Below are 22481 nucleotides of genomic sequence, written 5' to 3' on the forward strand. Positions count from 1 at the left end.
ACACTCACTGGGTAATTATCTCTTGCTCATTCTGTGTAGCCTTGTGGGGTTGTCAATCAAGAAGCTTGCTCCCTCCCTGCAAGCTAAACTTTACAAGGAATTTGAATTTTGATAGGAGGGACAAAGAACTAAAAGTGATTGGAATTGATCAGTCCAATGGCAGTGCCCTGGAAAAGACTCTCCTTGCAGTCCTTCAATGCTGTCCTGATGGACTTATCTTTCCAGAGGCATGAGTGGTGAAGCCTTCCTGGTACTGTCAACTAATCCACATTTTTTTCATTTGCTATTAAAAAAAAAAATTTACCTAGAGCCCATTTTTGTGGCTTGCAACCAAAGGGGATTAGTGTGTGCACTTTCCTTTCTCTGCTACAACTTCCAACCATAGTGTTAGGGATGGAAAGATTCAAATGGCACGTCACTGTGGAACTCTGCAGGAAGCAGGGGTGACACCATCCATACATCTCACAGTGCTGGTTTCAGCATAGTTGATTTTACGGAAGGTAAAAGTGAATAAAGAGGCCAGAGTGAGAGAACAAAGAGAAGAGTAGTCTGTTCACAAAGGAACAATCCTTTCTTAACACTCATAACAATGAACAGTAAAACAGATCCCAATCGACATCACTCTGAATAAATTTGGGTACACCGTATCTCATCACAAACACCTGCAAATTCCAATTTCATTCACGAAGAAAAACACCCACTCATCCCCAGAAGTTGCATGTTGGGCTTCTGAGCTAAAAACAAATAGGGGGTATTGTTGCTGTTACTTTCTGGATTAGATAACCAAGAGGACAAAAGCCATCTGATTGCATTGGAGTTCTGTGCCCGCTTTCCTCTTTCCATTAAGTGAGCACTCAAATTGTTCTTCAATGACAAATCTAGAGGGGCTCTAACTACAGGCCATGGATTCTGCACGATATCACAAACACTAGAGGACCTGAGATTAAAGGTGCATTCAAGGACCTGAGATTTTATAATAAGAAAATTTATAATCCACTCTTTTTTAAACAACAATCAAAAATTACCAGGATTTTTTTTATAACATAATCCTGGGAAGTATGAGTTACCAATAACATCTAATGCAGTGCTGAGACAAGGAATCTTGAGAAAAGTCCACTGATTTGATAAGGGGAAAGCTTTAGTAGAATGATGAGGACAGGGCACATTTATATGAGGGAAAGAAGGGAATGGGAGGATAGAAAAGAGAGGTTTGGCCAAGAAGAGGAGAGATGGGAAAGTAGTTGGAAGAATCAAGCAAAAATTCTGTTTGTTTTCAACCTAGGGAAGAGCTGGACGTGTTTGGAGGCAGAAGAGAAAGAGCTGCTGAAGAGGAAAAAGACTGACAGGGCTGGCTTCTGGCCAGTCACACAGGGCTCTGTGCTTAGAAGAGCTCTCCACTTGATTTGGTGCTCTATTGTCACTGTCTTGAAATTCTTAATATTTTTTGAACCAGGACCTTGCATTTTCATTTTGCACTAAACTCCGCAAAATATGACCATGCTCCAAAAGGTATAAAGCACTATGTACAGACTCATTAATGCCCCCTTGCCCCCCACCCCCAAAGAGATGTGCATGCCCTAATCCCCAGAACCTGTGAGTATGTTACCTTATATGGCAAAAAGGACTTTGCAGATGTGATTAAGCTTATGGCCTATAGAACCTGGAAAAGGCAAGGAAGCATATCGCCTCCTAAAGCCTCTAGAAGGAATGCAGCCCCGCTGATCCAACTTGGATTTCTGACCTCCAGAACTACAGATAATAAATTTGTTTTGTGTTAAGCAAATAAATTTGTGGTAACTTGTTTTAGAAGTGATGGGAAACTGATACACATTACATAAATGTAAGGTGATGTATTACTAGTTTTCTAGAAATCAAGGATATGAATAAAACTAATAGCAGCTATTATTTATGGAACACTTCTTTGTGTGAGGCACCATACTAGGCCTTTTATGTATATAAACTTGTATATATGTAGTCCTACAACAATGTTTGAAGGGGGTATTACTGTGTTTACTTTATAGATGGACAAACTGAGGTCCACAGAGGTTAAGTGTTCAAGGCCACATAAACTAGAGTGTTTTAAAAGTGGGGCTGAACCCAGTCACTATCACTCCAAGTTTTTCTGTGTGTTTATCCCCATTCCCATATTTTATTATAAACTTTTGCGTTTGTTCCCATTCTTTAGCGTGCATTATGTTTGTATGTGTCAACAGAGGAGTGGGAATGGGAAGAGGCAGAGGATGACAACCACGTCTGCGGCGTATAAAAGAAAAGAGTCGCAGGTGGCTTATCTAGGCACCCGCAGTAGATGCGAGGCTATAGAAAAGTCGATAAGATAATACGCTTCAGACTGAAAGTCGGAGACCCCGCATGTTCGTTTCTAATTTCCGTAGGTGCTGGGCGAATCCTGGAGCCTCGCGGCTGTGTGGTGTCAGTGTCAGGGAACAATGACACAGGGAGGGCCCCCCACCCCAGCCTCGTTTCCGGGAGCAACTGCCTAGGGACAGGGCGCAGCGAACGCGGCCGGCGGGAGGGGAGGGCGCACCGCTCCACCCCCCCGCCCTCCTCTTGTTTTGGAGGCCCGCGTGGTCCCGCCTCATTGGCCGCCTTGGAGCCCGAGGGGAGGCGGAGCGGTCTCTGCAGTTGTAGTTCCCGGGTTCGCTCGACCGCGGGCCCCGCCTTCCGGCCGGAGGCGCCCTCTTAGCCGCGCGGGACCACAACTCCCACAAGCCCCGCGCTCGGAGGGGGCGTGGCCGGGGCCAAGGGGAAGCTGGGGGCGGGGCCGCCTGGGGGGATGAAGTGGGGGCGCTCGGCGCTCCTGCCTCATTTGCCGCTGCCGGGGGCCGGGGAGAGCCTAGGCGGCCTCCGGAGGGTCGTGCAGACCTCTGACCCTGGAGTCTCGCAGCCGCCGGGAGCCGTCCCGTTGGGTCGTCTCCCGGGCTACCCGCCGTTCTCCGGCCCCCAGGGGAGCGGCCGGCCGCAGTGTGGGGAGAGGTCAGCATGAGCCGGGGGGTCCGGCGGGCCGGCGCAGGGCAGGGGGCGGCGGCCGCAGTGCAGCTGCTGGTTACCCTGAGCTTCCTCCCGAGCGTCGTCGAGGCCCAGGTAAGCGCGAGTGATGACGGGCGGGGACCCCCGGCGAACGGGCCGCGGCTGTGGCGCGGGGAGGGCCGGGGCCGGCCCCTGAGGTGGGTGGTGGCGAGCGGAAAGGACTGGGGGCTGAAAACCTGACAGTCAAGTCCAGGAAACGTCTGCGAACCGCTTGCGGTGTGCGGAGGTGGCAACACTCATTGGGTAATGGCAGTAAAAAGAGGAAGATAGTGACGGTCCCCGAGGTGTTTTCGTTTGTATTTTTATTATTTAAGCGGCTGGGAGTGTGGCGGGAGATGGGACGGGAATGAAAGCATCCTCGGCTGCTTTGCGAAGAGAGCACGCAGAGAAACGGTGAAGCCCGCCCCTTCAAGGGTTGTGGCGGGGTTGGGGGTGGGGTACGGAGGAGAGGTGACAGACCCTGGGGCCCCTCAAAAGCGGACTGATTGGGAGGAGGACAAGACTTAACTTCCTTGAACTTCTGGCCTTGAGAGTCCCTCGGCTTTTACCCTTGCTTAAGCATCTTCCCTTGCTCAGGACTGCTATATGTTTACCCAGCTTTTACCCCTGTCTGCAAAGTCGCATCACCACGTGAGCCCAAGTAGGAGCATGGGGGTCTGTGTCTGGCTTTGTGGCTCTCTCAGTAGTGAGGTCATGGCTGGAGAGTAAATTAGGGTTTGAGGGTTGTCTTTGTGAAGCATATGATTCAGAAGTGTTCTCAATATGCTGGAAATGGGAGGGTTAAGTGGTCCAGAGCCTTTTGCCTTCAGAAAGGTGTTTACTTCTTGTTTATATAGTAGAATTTGAATAGACTGCTGCCAGGGGCTGCCGTGCCTTGTCTGCACCTGCTGCAAAGTGGCAAAACTGCTAAGAGCTGGGAGAAAAAAAGGTGTCTCAGATGGCCGGATAATGAGGGGAGATGTCATTTGAAGCAATTAAATGCTGATTGCTAAGAAAAATGGAAGGTAGCTGAGTGTAAGCGTGTAAACATGTTTTCCTGACTTTATTCAGACACTTTTTCATGGCGTTATGGTGTCCTGAATCCCAGAATGTCTGAATATTCTATTTGTGTCCATGTTTGAATATTTTAAAAATGAATGATAAAAATAAGAGGGGCAAACTTTTGGTTTTGGTATTGGGGAGCGTGTTAAAAATGCAGATTCTCTGGCCCTACTGCCAGATGTTCTGATTTAGTGGATCTGGATGTGATCCAGGAATCAGCGTTTTAAACAAGCCTTGCAAGTAGCTGTAATGTATTTATTCTTTGCACTATCTTTTAACCCCACTTGGAAAACACTGAAATAGTGGAAGTCTGGGTCTATCTACCAGACTTATGAATAATAAATTTTCCATATTGTTTTTGGCAGAATTATTTTCTAGTTACTTGTTGGGTATTTTTGAGTGGAAATTAATTTAGATATTTTTCTAAAAGGAAATTTTTCTCTTTTTCTTTTTATGTAACAGACACTAATTGTGTACTTTGTCACCAATCTAGAAGCTTCATTTTAGATTTCTTCACCTACCACTAATTATGTGTATTAAAGTTTTATAATTGCATACGTACTTTAAATTTTATTATATCCAAATAAATATATGTAGTTTTAATTTCATTGTGTTCAAATGAATATATGTAGTTCAACAGTTAAAGATTTGTGCATAGTCAAAGTAGCATTGAGCCAAACAATCCTCAAAAGTGAATACATTTCCAGTGGTACTTTCTAATATAGTGTTTGATTTTATTTTAGATAGTACTTTAATCTGTAACATGTTTAAATATACATTATCTCATTCTATTTGATACATCTTTCAGAAGTGGGGCTGTTGAGATAATTGAAGTTCAAAGCGCTTAGATGACTAATATCGCACATTTAAGTAAGTGAACAAGATTAAACAGAGCCTAGTGGGCTCCTTTCTGGTCTCTAGGGGACATCTCAGTGTGCTTTCTTCTTTGTATAGAAATAAAGCAGAGGGAGACCCAGGAAAATAAAAAAGTGGAACTTAGCCAGTTCTTCCACTTCTCTTCCATATACTAAATTGGAAGAAAAACAGTAAAGCATTAAGGGAAGAATTAGAGTTTTGAAAAATACCTCTATTCACAAGAAATTATTTAAGGAGATGAATATTTTGAATACATCTCCTTGCAATAAAAGCATAAAATTATTTTTGAGCACATAAAATGATAGGCATTTATATATCTCATACCCAGTTTTCTTATAAATGAAATGCAAATGTGCACTGTAATATGGCAAAGCACTAGGAACTAAAGACAGTGCATACAAGCGATATAACAAGTTAATCTTCCTGTAAAGAAGTAATTTCAGTAGGATATATTTTTAAATCTTTCTAAATGCATTTCCGAGGTGGCATGAAATCAAGGAATACACAGAGCCCCCTCCACCCCCCGAAAAAAATGGAAAGCCAGGACCTTGGGACTCAAACAGTGTGGTTCAGTCTCTTAGCGAGGATTTTTCCCAAACTGGAAGACCTTGAGCTTCTGCTTTAACAGCTGCGTGGGGTGGAATGGACAAGAAATGAAGCGTGTGTCTGCCCAAAGAGAGGAAACTAAAAGGAGGTCCCACCATAAAACTTGGACTCCGAAGAGCTACATCCTCAATATCAGGGTAAATGAGAAATGAGTCCCACTACGAGTAAGGGGAAAGCAAAGAAACTTGCTAAGGGAGAGGGGAGAAAGCTCCCTTGAGAATTTGTAACCATGAACAGCTCTTGTATAGGTTTGCAGGCTATATTCATGGCATCTGTGCTGGGAAAAGCTGCAGGTGGAAAACTGAATTTATAGCAGTCCCAGGTTGATATGCCCCAGTTTACTGGTAAAAGCAAATATCCATCCCCTCTGGAGGAATTTGTTTTCAACCCAGCCCTAAAGAATTCTTGAAGATAAAGTGCCAAGAAGAATAACCCACTAACAGTCAAAAAACCACAAAACATACAAGGCATCATGAATGAGGTATTAGAAATATAGACTACAGAAGTAGACCTGTAATGACTTTAGAGTCTGAAAATATCATACAATAATTTAAAATCACTATGTTTAATGTGTTTAAATTATAAAAGAGACAGAGAGAAACTTGCTTAAAGAATGACCAAAAAGATTAAAACATAATGAAATAGAAGTTCTAGAAAGAAAATTAAAAACTCAATGGGTAGATTAGATAGCTGATTATACTCAGCAGAAGAAATGATTATTGAATTAGACAACCATTTTATGTCTTTTTGTTTCTACTTAATCCTCCAACACCTCTTTTTCCATCCTCGCTCTTAGCTTCATACTTCACTAACAAAACTGAAGTAATCAGAGCAATCCACATCTATCCACCTGCTGGTCTTGGTACCCACATGTTTTGACTCCCTGTCAATTAACATAGATGAACTGTTTGTACTCTTATCAAAGGCCAGTCCCTCCACTTGTATATTAGGTCCCATGCCTTCTTTCTGTTTTAAGGACATGGTTGAGCAAATCTTCCCTTTGTCTCCTGGATCATTAATTTTTCCTTCTCTAATAGACTGTTACTGTCATCATAAAACATACTGTTAATTCTGCTATTTTAAAGTTCTCTCTTGACTCACCCCTCCTCCGGCTCTGCTCCATTTTTCTGTTCCCCTCTATAGAAAAACTTCTCAAAAGAGTTATCTTTAGTCCTCCTACTCTGGCCCTTGCTTCAGCCCATTTGTGAGACTTTTGCCCCTACCACTCCTCCAAAACTGGTCTTGTCAAGGTCATTAATGTCTTCCTTGTTGCTAAAGCCAATAGTTAGTTTTTAAACTTTAGCTTTACCTATCAGCAGCATTTTTTCACAACTCATCACTCACTGGCCCCCACTCCGCTTCACCCTTCCCTGCAAAAAGTATGGCTTGTTCCTTTCCCTCGAAGTTTTGCCAAAATTTCAGTGAGACCTTCTATAACTATCCCTTTTTTAATAGTAGCAGACCCAATTTTGCAATAGCTGTCTCCATTCTCTAGTTTTCCTCTGTATCACTTTATTACTACCTGACAGACTCTATACTTTGCTTATTCATTTTTTTTTCTCTCCTCTTATAAGAATGTAAGCTCTTGGAGGGCAGAGATTTTTGTCTGTGTTGCTTTTCTTTCTTCTAATTCTATTTTCCCAGCATTTAGAACAGTGCAAGGCTTATGTTAGGCCTTCAATAAATATGTTGAATGAATGAATAAATGAATGGAAAATAAATGCAAGTTAATTATTCAGAATGAAGCCCAGAGAGATAATGGGATAGTAAATATTAAAGAGAGCTTAAGAGATATGGAGAATAGAATAAGAAGGTATAATATGTCTGATTGGAGTTCCAGAAGAATGTAATAGAATAGGGAAAGAGCAGTATTGATTCCTGCATGTCAGTATGAAAAAGAACCTAATAGAAACATGAACAAAAGACATGAACAGACATTTCACACAGGAAGAAATACAAATGCCTTATAAAACATAACCTTGTACCGCATTATTGCATTAAAAAAAAATCAGATACCCTTTCGTGCTTATTAGATTGGCAAAAATTAAATTACAGATTAATATCAAATATTGGTGAGGATATGACTTAACAGTAACTTCTATCCACTGTTGGTAGGATTGTAAATTGGCACCACTGTTTTGGAAATAAGCCTGCCATTCCCTTGTAAAACTTATAGTAATTCCACTCCTAAGCATATTATCTGGAGAAACTCTTACACGTATATATTGGGAGATAACGTCCAAAAATGTTTGTATAGCATTGTTCTTTGTATAGGAAACAACCTAAATATGGATTGTATTAGTTTCCTGTTGCTGCTGTAACAAATTACCACAAACTTAGTGGCTTAAAACAACACAAATTTATTATCTTATAGTTCTATAGACAAGAAGTCTGAAAATGGGCCTTACAGGGTTAAAATCAAGGTATCAATAGACTGCTTCCTTCTGGAGGCTCTAGGGGAGAATTGATCCTTGCCTTTTCCAAGCTTCTAGAGGCTGCTGTGTTCCTTGGCTAGTAGCCTCTTCCTCTATCTTCAAAGCCAGTAATGTAGCATCTTCCAGTCTTTCTCTGACTCTGACATTCCTGTCTCCTTCTTATAAGGAGCTTTGTATTGAGTCCACGAGAATAATCCGGTATAATCTTACCATTGCAAGATCCTTGACTAAATCACATCTGCAAAATCCCTTTTGCCATGTAAAATAACATATTCACAGGTTTCAGGAATTAGGACATGAACATATTTAGGGGGCCATTATTCTGCCTACCATATTGATCACAATAGAACAAAGAAGTGGTGATATTTTCACATAATGTAACACAGCAGGGAAAATGAGCTACTATAAAACTTATCATCTTGGATAGATGCCAAAATGTTAGCAAAAGAAGCACATCATAGAAGAATTCACACATTAGATTCCATTGATATTAAAGTTCAAAAACAGAAAAAAACCAACCCTCTAAGTATATTGTTTAGGGATACATCATATGTGATGAAATTACAAAGAAAAGTAAAGAAATTAACAAAAATAAAATTTTGGGGGGCCGCCCTGGTGGTGCAAGTGGTTAAGTGCGTGCTCTGCTGCGGCGGCCTGGGGTTCGCCAGTTCAGATCCCAGGCGGGCACCAACGTACCACTTCTTGGCAAGCCATGCTGTGCTGGCGCCCTACATAAAGTAGAGGAAGATGGGCACGGATGTTAGCCCAGGGCTAGTCTTCCCCACAAAAAAAGAGGAGGATTGGCAGATGTTAGCACAGGGCTGATCTTCCTCACAAATCTATCTATCTATCTATCTATCTATCTATAGATATATATATATAAATTAATTAAATAAATAAAATAAAATTTTTTATCTCCAAAGGGAGGAAGATGGATGTAATTAATGAGGGACTTAAAAGATACTGGCAGTATTCCATGTCTGTTTTTTAAAAGTTTGGTGATACACTGGTTTTTGTCTTAGTAGTAGTCTTTAAGACTTAGAAGTATGTACATGGTAGTTTTGTATATCTTACCCCAGCCCCTATCACAATTAAAATATTTTTAAAAAATAAAACAAAATAGGGTGCTTTACTAATTATAAGTCAACAATTTAAGAAAAATTCATAAGAAAGAGTAATCACTGGATAAAATATTTGTAAAACCTAGACAGTTTTTTGGTTTGTATTTTTTTTTTCCCTATTATTTAGGGGGCTAGAATTTGAAGTTTCATAAGTAGTAAGCTAGAGCAGTAGAATGAAATTCAGTAGAGCTAGTGACAGGATCTTAGTAAGCAGAATAGCAAAGCATATAGAATTCCAGAGCCAAAATTCTTGATAATGATCCCTTGTTCTTTATCTCAAGGTAATATAGCTCTAAGTCTGTATGTTGTAGGGGAGTTTGGTGACACATTTACACTCCTCGGAAGACAGCATGAGAAAGAAACCACTGGGAAAAGACCGATTTCCGTTTTCTGATCACTCTGCACATATTCCTTCTATGGATCACATGAATAACCTTTAATAGGCTGAGTCCCATTTTTGTTTTTAAATTTTAATTTTCATTAAGATAATTGTAGGTTCCATGCAGTTGTAAGAAATAACACAGAGAAACGCCATGTACCTTTTATCCAGTTTTCTCCAATGGTGACGTTTTGTAAACATACAGTGTAATATTATAACCAAGACATTGACATTGGTACAATCTACTGATCTTATTTAGATTTCCTGTTTTACTTGTCTCATTTGTGTATGTGTGTATTTGTTCTTTTATCACAGGTGTAGGTTCGTGTATCTACCACCACAGTCAAGATACTGAATAATTTCCTCACCACAAGGATCTTTCCTATTGCTCTTTTATAACCACACCTACCTCTTTTCCCACTCTACTCCCTTACTCCAGCTCCCATCCCCTACTCCACTCCCTAAGCCCGGGCAACCGATAATCTGTTTGTTCTCCATTTCTAAAATTTTGTCATTTCAGAAATGTTATATAAATGAAATCACACAATATATAACCTTTTGGGATTGATTTTTTTCACTCAGCATTACTTCCTGAAGATTCATCTGAGATGTGCATGTCAGTGAATCCCATTTTAAAATTTAGCTGAAGAATGTTTTATGGAATTTTTGGAGTCAGCACTCACTTTGTAAATATCAGTTTCTCTTCTTAGATTAATGTATACTTTGAGTAGTAGATAAGAGCATGTATTTTAAAGTGTGATAGATGTGGGACTAAGTCGCATTCCTACTTTGGAAAAATTATTTTAACCTTGCTAAGCCTTAGTTTCCTTATATGTAAAATGCGGATAATAATACCTATTTTATAGGATATTTAAAGAATAAATGAGATAACATGTAATGCTCTTAGCACCATGCCTGTCACATAAGTGTTCCATAAATGGCAGTCTAAAAGAAAGATAGGGTTACAACAGCAATATTATTACAGTCTGTGACTTCCAGGTTAGTCTTAGAAAAAATTGCTTTACTATTCCAATGACTACTTGGATTTTATATATGTTTAGGCAGAGGGAGGAGCATTCAATATCTTTCTTTTTGACCACTAAACAAGAATGTTTAGTTCTTCAGAATGGGTATATCTAATCCTTCTATTGATTTTTATTTAATTGATCATGGTAAAAAAAGTGACTACTTTAATGTTCTGTATCTTAATTAGCAAATACTAGCTAATTTGAATGTATAAATTATCTTTTTATATAAAACAGATTTGTTAAGGTTGAAACATCAGTAATTTACATATTTTAAATTATATATATATATATTTTTTTTTTCTAGGTCATCGGAGTCCTAGATGATTGCTTGTGTGATATTGAGAGCATTGATAACTTCAACACCTTCAAAATCTTCCCCAAAATAAAAAAATTGCAAGAACGAGACTATTTCCGTTATTACAAGGTATGGTTATAATTTTTTGATTCTGTTGGTACCAAAATTTTTATATAGCTGTCTACAGATGTGACTTTTATCACCCTTTTGAAAACCCGTTTTGACTCTTCTCAGAACCCTATGTATATCTTTTATCATTGGAATGTGTTAAGTATTGTAGTGAAAACCTGTTAGTCGTTTTCAACACCAAGAATCTGAACCCTCTTCCTGTGTTTGGGGAATTCTTCATCTTTTAGTTTTGGTTTTGAGGCAGAGACTCTGCCCTCTACAGAAGCTGAAAATGCCAGGGACTTATTTTGTCAGCCTCCCTTGTAACTTAGATTCTGCAATCTAGACACACGTAGCCAGGTTTTGAGTTGTGCTGATGGCAGTGTCATGTGCTAGCATTGTTAGCAGTGCAGAGCATCACAGCAGGAGACATTCATTGGGTTACTCACTGAGAGGGCTTGCAAACCAGCCTGAGGATACAAGTAGAACACCATCCGTGGTAATACTGTAGAACTGGTTCTGAAATCTAACAGTAGTCTACTCTAGACCTCTACAAACTAACCAATGATAGTTTAAAGGCCACAGCAATAAGTCAATATTGAAAAGAACAATATTTTAAATTTAAAAACTGTATTTTAAAAGCTGCTGTTGTGCTTTGTCTGTGCTTTTGCTCTCAGTATTCAGTTGGGTTTATAATTTCCTTGATTTTCATTTTAAAAATTGAGCATGATTTTTTTTTAATCATGATTCTGTAAAGGTTATCTTAGTCCTTTAAATATTTTTGAGGATTAAAAAATCCAGTATTTTGGTAGTTTTAGGTTGTGCAGAAAGATAAAGTATAAAATTAAAGATTTGAGAGCCCATCCCCTTTTCCCATCAGCACCAAGAATATCCCAAAAAGGTGAATGTTTCTCCTCTATACAAAATCCTTTAGGAATGCAGATTCCATAAACTTGTTTTGAAGAGTAATCTTTTCCTAAATAAACGATTAAGTATCTATTATTCTAGGCATTTTACATACAAATAAGACAGGTTAGAGAATAGCTTCTTCTAATTCCCGCCCCTAAATCTACAAATCTATCTGCATTTGTAGCTGCTTTCTCCTGCTTCCTTTCTACTATTAAGTTTAACCATATGAAGTTGTTGCTTTTATAGGTCAAAATGGTTGAATATTGCCAATTTCATATGGTTCAGGATAATACAGTGGAGGAAGTGTTCCTTCTATCAAAGATCATCCCTTCACAGAACGTCCAGATCACATCTCCATTCAATATATCATGCCCCTCACTCTTTACTCCTCCATTTGGGATTGTATCTTCTATTTCTGTATCCCCACAGGCCTGGTCAATAGTAGGCACTCAAATATTTGAATAAATGAATGAATATCTTGTTTAATCTTTACACTGAAATCCTGTCAAGTCAGTATCATCCACATTTTACAAATGAAGAAGCAATGGTTTAGGTATCCTAGGTAGGGTACTTTTGTTGGCTAACAGAACAGAAGTTTTATTAAGAAAAGATGTGGAGCAGCTCACAAAATTGAAAGATAAGCTGAAGAAGCATACATCAGAAAAGATAGAAATCAGACCAGGAACTAATGGCCATTCTCTTTATGGTACCACCAAAATTTTGCATCCAATTCACCATTTTCCCATATTTTTCGCAACACTTTATACAAGAGTCAGATTTCTGGGAGAAAGGGTCAGTTGGTCTAGGTAGAGTCATGTGACCCATTGACTGAAAGAGGGAAAGACACTTTGGTTAACAGTCCTATTTGCATAAATATAAGGGGAGTCATTGTTTCTCAAAAGGAGATCAGGGGATGTTACAGAAGACGGAAAGTTGAAAGTTGGATAGGCAAAAATAACAATGTGGTCCTTAGCTAGCCAACATACAATTCATCCTTCTTATACGTGCAATTTAAAAAATGTTCTAACCAACATAATGAAATTACTCCATATGTAACCAGAACATACTCATATCCTCTCCCGAGGGAGGGTAATGCAATGATCTAGTTAATGCGTTTATCTCCAACTCTAGGATATTTGGGTGATATATACACCCCTTCTAGTTCTGTCAACCTATGAATTAAACAAAAAGGAACTTTAGCCACCACCAGTATACTCTACATACAATAGTGGCTGAAAAGGAAAGCTAAGAGAAGAGGTTAATTTTAAACATACACATACATAGTTATGATTCAGCAAGCAAGGAAATATAGGTAGAAGCAACAGTCTATCTCCTCAACTGGTCAGTTGGCTGCTATAGCTGGTATTTATAATTTCTCTCTTGTACCGTCCATTCTGTGTCTTTATTCACCAAATATTTATTGAATGATTACTTTGTAGCAGGCTGTATTCTAAGTGCTGTGGATACAGCAGTGAATAAGACAAAGACTCTGACCTCATAAAGCTTTTATTCTGATTAGGGAGACAAACAGTAAACAAGTAGATGATAAAATATAATTTCATACGGTTATAAAATAAATGATATGGAGAAAAATAAAGCAAAGTAGGAGATAGAGAGTAATTTGGGTGAGGAAGGTAGGTAACCCTATTTTAAAGAAGTTGGTCAGGAAAGGAGGGTACTTATGCTGTGCCATTGGAGCAAAGAGTAAGCCGTGACAAGTTCTGGGGAAAGAACATTCCAGGGAACGGGAATAGAACTGCAGGTATAAAGCTCTTGACTGCAGGTATAAAGGTTTAGAGTGTTTATACTGTGAGGAATAATAATAATATTGGTATAGCTGGAGCGAAGTGAATGAGAAGGAGAGTTGGAGAGGCAGCTAGGGGCTAGATAAAAAAAATTAGAGAGCCTTGTTAACCACAAAGATGTTGGATTTTATTCTAAGTATGATAAGAAGCTATTGGAGGGATGTGTACAAAATAGACTGTAAAGGTGAGACAGGAAATAGAGAAACCATTTAGGAGGCTATTGCAGTAGTCCAGATGAAAGATGATATGGATTTGGAAGAGGGTAGTAGAGTTGGAAGAGGAGAAAAATGATCGAATTAAATTTCATGTATAAAAGGTAAGACCAACAAGCGTTTCTGGTGGAGTGAATGTAAGGTGTGAGGGTAGAAGTGAAATCAAAGATGATGCCTAAGTATTCAGCATGTTACAAAAAAATATATCACGACCACATGGATTTTATTCCAAGAATGCAAAGATGAAGCTTTTAGGTCTTCAACAAAATTCAACACACTTTCCTGATTTTTAAAAAAGTCAATAAATTAAGAATGATGGATACTTCCTTAACATAATTTCAATCCTAGCATTAGCATTGCCAGCAACTTTCTTATGGGGAAACACTAGAGGAATTCTCATTTAGGTCAGGAACTAAGACAAAGGTACCTACTATCTCCTTCAGTGTTGGAGGTATTAGTCAGTATATTTTCAAATAAGAAAAAACAACTAAAGATATAAAAATTTTAAAAGAATATGTAAAATTATATTTATAAATGACAGAAGTATACCTAGAAAACTCAAAAGAAATAAGAAAATGAACAATAAAAAATGCACTGATAGGCTATAAACTTAAACAAAAATCAGTATCTTCATGATTACAAATAAGAACAAGTTAGAAGACATAATGTAAAAGAAATCCCCATTTACATTAGCAATGGAAAAAGATAAAATATGTAGGAATAAATGTATCAAGAAATGTGCAAAACCTAAAAGAAGAAAGCTTTAAAACACTCCCGAAGGACATGCAAGTAGGCTAAAACAAATGGACAGATGTCTTTTGTAGCATAAAGATGTTAATCCTCCCCACGTTAATACATAAATTTAATAGGATCCTAGTAAAAATACCAGTAGTTTTTTTTCTGGAGCTGGACAAGTTGTCACAACTTAAGTTCCCTGGGAAGCAGACTCAGAGACAGTGATTAGTGTGTAAGAGGTTAACTGGGGACTGTTCTTGGAACCAACAACTTAGGGAAGGAAAAGGAAGGGAGAAAATCAGGACTGGGCAAAGAGAGATGTAAAGCTATGATGCAGCCTCAGGGGAAACCTCAGGTGACCCTTTGGGGGCTTCTTAAGATGGGATGACCCTCCAGAGCTGTCCCCACTTGAGAGAGAGGTCTAGGCCTTTTTATCCCTATACCAGTCATTGAATGAAGGCCATCATAGGAAGGGGTGGTGTGACCTTGGGCAAAGTGGCTCTCTGCAGCTGAGGTTGGCTGCCTGCAGCATTTCCAGCAGCTGGAGTAATAAGACCTTTATTCCTGAAGGGTGATCTGAGCAGTGTGTTTCAGTGTCTACCACAGCCCACTCCTTGCACTGTATATTTGTTATATATTGCTGCATAACAAATTAGCCTAAAATGGAGCAACTTAAAACAACAAACTGAGAAGGTGGCATTTGAGGAAGACCTAAAGGGAGTGAGAAAGCAAGCTATGTGGATATCTGGAGAAAGAGCATTCTAGGCAGAGGGAACAGCAAGAGCAAAGGCCCTGAGACCACAGCGTGCCTCATGTGTTTGAGGAACTAGGAGGCCAGTGAACAAGAGGCAGAGAGCAGAGGAACCAGAACATGTAAGGCATTCTTGGCCATTATAAGGACTTGGATTTTGAACTGACCTGATTTTCATAGGTATTGTATGTGGAGTGAGAAAGAGAAGAGTCAAGGATGATATCCAGGTTTTGCCTGTAGAACTAGAATAATGGAGTTGCTGTTTACGGAGATGGCAAGAATTACTGGAGGGAAGAGCACAGTGGAGATGTCGGGGAGGCAGTTAGATAGACAAGCCAGGAGTTCAGGGGAACCTGGAGTTCCCAAATGTGCCATACTGTTTTATGCTTGTCTTTAAACATCCTGATCCCAATGCCTAGAAATCTCTTTCTCTAGGAAACTTCTAGTCGTACCCATGTTACCGAAAGGGGCCTTCCCTGACCACTCCACAGAGTTGACTACTCTCTCCTCGTGTTGCCAGTCTGTACCTATTTTTGCCTCTTCCTCTGTAATGTAGGTATTTACTTCTAACACGTAATTATTGAGGTGTCTATTATGTGTTCTAGGCACTGAGGATAAAACCAAGAACAAGGAAAAATCCTGGTCCTTACAGCAGGAGATGTAGAGAGTAAATAATAATTGGCTTATGATAAGTGCTATGAAAGAATATATAACAGTGTGTGGAGGCTGCATATTGAGCACTACTTTAGAGATTCTGGTCAGGGAAGCTCTCTCTGCTGAGGTGACATTTGAGAGAGTCCTGAAGGAGGTGAAGGGAGTGAACCATAAAAAGATCTGGAGGAGCAACAGTACAGGCAAAGAGAACAGCCACTGTAAAGGCCCTGAGACAGAAGGGGGCTTGGTGTGTCCCAGCAAGAAGGCCAGTGTGGCTGGAGGAGTGTCGTAGGAGATGAGGTCAGAGAGGTGGGCAAGAGGTCAGGTGATGAAGGGCCTTGCAGAGCTTGCTGCAGAGTTTGGATTTACCCTAAAGGTGATGGGAAGTCACAGGAAGGTTTAGAGCAGGGATTGATGTGATCCGAATTGTGTTTCAAAGAGATAATTATGGCTACTGTGGAGAGTAGATGGTGGTAGAAGCAGGGAGACTTGAACAGTCTAGGCAAGAAATAAGTGATGACTGTGGAGGTGATGAGAAGTGGATAATGAATTATTTGAAAGGGATAGAGAAGGGAAGAAACAAGAATAACACTTTGATTTTTGGCTTGGGCAATCTATGTGGAAGTCCTATTGAATTCCTGTCTTCCCATTGTGTTTAGAATATGAAAATCCACAGTTTTTACAATGGCTACAATGTCCTGTGTGATCCGTCCCTTGCCTATCTCTACCCTCATTCCCAGCCACCTCCCCCTCCCCCTCCCCACAGAAAGTTAGCTAAATTGGTGTTTTCCATTTCCCAGAACTGTCCAAGCTCTATCACCTTATCCAAACGCATGCTTCCTCCAACTTTCACCCATCCTAAAAATATTACCTCCTCAGAGGCCTCCTTCCTCCAGCCCCATTATTTTGTGTCACAGAACTCTGGATTTTCCTTTGTAGCGCTTACCACAACTTGTAATTAAATAAACATATAAATATCTAATGTCTGTTCTCTCCAGTAGACTCTATGTTCCAGGGGGGAAAGTGCTTTTTCTGCCTTTTTCCCCTAGATCCTACATGGTGCCTGATACATAGTGGGTGCTCAGTACACATTTGTGAAGTGAATGGGTGCGTGACAGAACCTTGGTCAGTGAAGTGGCAGTAAGGGGCTGAAAGACACTAACATAGTCCTAACATGCTTTTCCAGGCTCTTTTGATGAGCACTGTACTTGGACTTCATTCTTTTTTTGAAGTGTCAGAGAACTAATAGCAGTCATTTATTTTTAAAAATTAATATTACATCAGGGTGTCTGAAAAACTGCAGTCATTTTAAATTCTGAACATTATAGGTGCCACAGAATAGGAAGCTTTTCCTTCTTATTCACCATCATGTCACTGGTGCCCAGCACAGTGACACTTAGAGAGCATTGCAGAATTGCAATACACATTTACTAATGTTCATTCATTCTTTCTCTCAAGGTTAATCTGAAGCGACCATGTCCTTTCTGGGCAGAAGATGGCCATTGTTCAATAAAAGACTGTCATGTGGAGCCCTGTCCAGAGGTAAAATAAATTAAAAAAAAAATAATAGGGAAAAAATTGTTTTCTCTTGGACTTGTAGATAAGCGTGAACTCTGTATTTCAGGCTAATATCGATGGATTTGGATTTGTCATCAAATTTGTATGCTCTCAGCTCTCTCCTTTTTAACTAGATTATTGAAGATTTATTCTATACTTGTCACCAAAATGGGTTTGAAGAACTCTCATATCCAGTGGTATTGGTGATTGGATGTGGAAGTATAGTTTGATACTAAAATGGATGGAAAATCAGAGGCCTGTTCTAGGATTGGATCTATAGTTGACTAACTCTTATTGCATGCTTTATTGAATCTGCATCTTGTTTCATAGGCAAAGAAAATGCTACTGGACCTTAAATTTCAAATTTAGACTAGAAATTAGTGCATAAAGTGGGGAAATTTCAGGTTTGGAATTAGGTCTTTACTTGGTCTTGTTAGAATTTTAAAAAAAGGCTATACTTGTTGGTAAGGGAAGGCTACGTTTTAGACTTCGTTTTTTGATGTCCAGCATAATTAATTATATTCTTCTTCAACAGTAATTAGTTACGTTATATTTTCATTTTACTTTTGCTTTTCTTACCTAACCAGTTAGTTTGTTGTTCTTGAAAATAGGAAAAAATCATCTGAAGCCGTGTCCTTCCTAAAGGAAAAGTTAAAAAAAAATTATCTTCATTTTCCTTTAGGAATAAAATATGTTTTTTAACTTTTTAGTTTGAAATAATTTCAGATATACAGAAAAGTTGCAAGAATAGTACAAACAATTCCCATATACTTTTTATCAAGATTCCTTAAATGTTAATGTTTAGCATGTTTGCTTTATTATTCTCTCTATATGCATATATTTGTTAATATTATTGTTTTCTAAACCATATAGGTATAAGTTACCAACATGATGATCCTTTATCCCTGATACTTTAGTGTGTATTTCCTTAAAAACAAGATTATTCTCTTACCTAACCACAGTGTAATTAACAAAATCAGGAAATTAACATTAATTATAATACTAATGTCTAATCTATAGACCTTAATCACATATTGCCAGCTAACTTAATAATGTGCTTTTTATAGCCAAAAAAAAAAAAAGTTTCTGAACCAGAATTGTACATTGCATTTGGGTGTCATGTCTCTTTAGACTTCTTTTAATCTGGAATGGTCCCTCAATATTTCCTTGTCTTTTGTTATCTTGACTTTTTTTCTTTTTTCTCCCTCCCTTCCTTCCCACCAGTTATTTTGTAGAATATCCTCATTTTGGGTTTTTCTGATGTTTCCTAATGACCTAAGATTAGGTCATGCAGTTTTGGCAGGTGTACTGTAGAAGTGATGTTGTATTCTTTTCAGTGTGTCATAGTGGGTGGCACGTGATGTCATCTTGATCACTTGGTTAAAGTGGTGTTTGTCAGATTTCTTTTTTTTTTGTGAGGAAGATCAGCCTTGTGCGAACATCTGCCAATCCTCCTCTTTTTTTGCTGAGGAAGACTGGCCCTGGGCTAAATCCGTGCCCTTCTTCCTCCACTTTATATGGGATGCCTCCACAGCATGGCTTGCCAATCGGCGTGCGCCCAGGATCCGAACTGGCGAACCCTGGGCTGCCACAGCGGAGCACGCGCACTTAACCGCTTGCGCCACTGGGCCGGCCCCGTCAGATTTCTTTTTTAAAAAGAAGATTACAGATTTCACTGTAAAGTAGGAAAAATCTTTGAGACTATGAAAATATCCCATTTTACTTAATAGTTTTAGCATCCATTGATGACTTTTGCCTGAATTAATTATTTATGTGATATTTGCCAAATAGTGATTTTCTGATTCCATTTCTTCTGCATTTATTAGTTGGCATTCTATTGTATGCAAGAGATTTTTTTCTTTATTTATCTAATTGTATGTTCATGTAAGTATGAGCTTGAATTATTATTTTAATATTTTATTACTATCATTGTTTTTTATAACAGCTTTATTGAGACATATTTCACATACCATAAAATTCACTCTTTCTAGAGTGTACAATTCAGTGGTTTTTAGTATAATCACAGAATTGTGCAACCACCACCACTATCTAATTGTAAAACATTTTCATCACCCGAAAAAGAAACCCCTGCCCATGCACAGTCACTCCGGGTTTCCTCCTCCCTCCTCCCACCAGAAACCACTAATCCACTCGCTGTCTCTATGGATTTGCCTATTAGGGACACTTCATGTAAATAAAAGCATACAAGATATTGTATTTTGTGACTCGCTTCTTCTGCTTAGCATAATGTTTTCAAGATTCATCCATGTTGTAGCATATATCAGTACTTCGTTCCTATTGCCCAATAATTCCATTGTATGGACATACCTCATCTTGTTTATTTATCAGTTGATGGACATTTGGGTTGTTTCCACTTTTTGGCTACTATAAATGCGAACATTCAGGTCCAAGTTTTTGTGTGGGCATGTTTTCAATTCTTTTGAGTATATATCTTGGAGTAGAATTGCTGGATCGTATAGTAACTTTGTTTAACTATTTGAGGAACTGCCAAACTGTTTTCAGTGTGGCTGCACCATTTTATATTCCCACCAGCAATGTATTTTCTAATTTCTCTACATACTTGTCAACACTTGTTATTGTCTGTCTTTTTCATTTTAAGCATCATTGTGAATGGTATCTCGTTTTGATTTGCATTTCCCTCATGGCCAGTAATGTTAAGCATCTTTTCAGGTTCTTATTGGCCATTTGTATATCTTCTTTGGAAAAGGGTCCATTCAAATCCTTTGCCCATTTTTAAATTGAGTTCCCTTTTTATTGCTGAGTTGTAGGAGTTATTTGGCTTTGCACAGTGTGTATTTCTAAATTGTTTTCATATTGAAATAATGAGTTATTTATTGTCTACAGTGGATTATCTTCTTCAGTCTTAAGTTTCTAATAAGAATAAATGAAAGTGTTTATTTGTATGTGAATCCCCGACATAAATAGAATATTTATATGCATTCAAAAATTCCTGTTTATTCCTTTCCCAATCCCATTCCCTTCCCTTTCTCTCCAGAGATAAAAATTATCCCTTCATGTTGGTTCTTTTAAGTAATGGGAAGATATTCGTATTTCTCTCTCTTTGGGGGAAAATTCAGTAAGCATGTCACTTTGAACCCAAACTTGTCATGATACAGAGTTACAATCTGCATTCTATAATTTGAAGTCTAATTTAATTGTGAGGGTCTCTTAATTTTGTAATTTTGCAGCAGACTGCTTCAGATTGTGTTAGTGGCAACAACCAGGTTTATTTCATGCTTGATTTTAGTTACTAGCTTTACATTTATCATTACTTTTAATAATTCTTTTTTGTGATTTGTATGTTATTCATGATGATCATCTGTGGTGCTTACCCCAATATTTCTAAATGACCTGTATTAAGATTTGCTTAAGTGAAGTTACTGCATTTAACATCAAACCTTTTATAAACCTGCTGACGATTTTGACTTTAGCATATTATGCTATAGCAGTTAGAGGACATACAGTAGTCAGAGGGTGCTTTTAGTTAGCATTTATTCCATATTTTAAGTTCAGGATCTTATAACTGATTGCTAGATTTGACTCACGTTTTATAGTTTTCTCCTTCTGCCCTCTGTTAGAGGTACTCAAGACATTGAAATGATAAAATACGGACAGCAACTGACATTTCTATCTCTATGATCTTTTTATTGATAAGGAAAAAATCTCTTATCATCATTATTATTATTTACATTCTTCAGCCTGAAGGAAAATATTTATTCTGAATACTTGGTTAAAATTTATCTATGAAACCTGAAAATTTTTTAATAGGTAATTTGCTATTAATAGGCATAGGAAATTAGTCCCCTGGGTTGATCAGAAGATCAGCCTGTGATTGTCTGCTTTCAGATTTGATTTTTGTGTAAAATTGTGCTTGATAACCAGTTGTTATAATTCATAGATTTGTTTATTAAAGCCTAAAGCTAATAATTGGCTTTGTAGAAAAGAAAGTTGGAACTACATGTAGTTCTTCCATTGGTAAACCCTAGATTTAACCCTAGGTTAATCATATGGGTCAAAGAACTTACCCCTGCCTTCTAGTATTGATCCAAAATTGCCCAAACTTTAAATGTTAACTTAGAGTAGAAATTAAAATTGAGCATAACATATTTCAAGTAATTTTGAAATTTTTAAAAACTTCTGTTTCTGTGGTAAGAAAGGTCATGAAAAAAGTGATTTAGTCAGTTTTTTTTTAACCTAAAAATTATATAAACTTAAATACTGCATTGAGAGTTTAATTTAGAGCTGATTTTGATGCTCTGATTTTGTATATGACATTCGGTTGTCTATACTATGATTTACAAGTCTGTAAATTGGTAAAACTCATTACCTTTTACCTCAGAAGATAGTATGGAAACAGAATTTGAATGAATGTATATTTTCTCCTCATAGAATAAAATAGTCTTTGTATTAGAGCAATAGCATTACTAATTTGTGAAGAAATCCCAAAAAAAAATCATCATTTTTAAAATTTTTGTTATTGTTCTTTTAAGAGTAAAATTCCAGTTGGAATTAAAGCTGGGAGTTCTAATAAGGTGAGTCACTCTTCTTTGAATATTTCTGCTTTACATAGTGAATCTTATCATTTACTGTTGACAGTGGTTGCCGAAGAGAACCATAATGTGGTTAGTTGGAAATGGACACCTTTTGCCTCAGAATCCCAAATCCCTAATTGTTGTAGAAACAGAGGGTGTATATTCTTGCAATTAGATTATATAGCCTCTTTTGAAATACTTCAGTTCTGTTTTCAGAACCTCTAGAAGAACTATAAAGTGTAACTACAGTTCAGGTGGCCCACACAACAGTTGTTTTATCATGCATGTATTTTTAGTTTTCTATTTTAACTACTCAACTTGTCATATTCAGGATTCTATTGTATAGAGTAAACACTTATCAAGGTATT

General features: G+C 38.3%; 1 protein-coding gene across 6 annotated transcripts in view; it reads left to right on the top strand.

The window, feature by feature from the left end:
• Positions 1-2807: 2807 nt before the first annotated feature.
• The window catches only part of ERO1B (endoplasmic reticulum oxidoreductase 1 beta), a 64911-nt gene continuing 45237 nt past the window's right edge, over positions 2808-22481 (top strand). For 4 of the 6 annotated variants that reach the window (XR_009220426.1, XM_058542970.1, XM_058542971.1 and 1 more), the window contains exons 1-4: positions 2808-3102; positions 10839-10958; positions 17462-17545; positions 22072-22113. Coding sequence is in view for 5 of the 6 variants with exons in the window: in XM_058542970.1 (XP_058398953.1) it covers positions 3001-3102; positions 10839-10958; positions 17462-17545; positions 22072-22113 (348 nt within the window). In the remaining variant the exon portion in view is untranslated. Of the gene's footprint in view, positions 3103-5452; positions 5709-9241; positions 10193-10838; positions 10959-17461; positions 17546-22071; positions 22114-22481 lie in introns of those variants that run through there. The other 2 variants (XM_058542972.1, XM_058542973.1) reach the window with 2 other exon arrangements.

This window comes from Diceros bicornis, chromosome 6 (genome assembly GCF_020826845.1).
Source record: "Diceros bicornis minor isolate mBicDic1 chromosome 6, mDicBic1.mat.cur, whole genome shotgun sequence".
Lineage (NCBI taxonomy): Eukaryota > Metazoa > Chordata > Mammalia > Perissodactyla > Rhinocerotidae > Diceros > Diceros bicornis.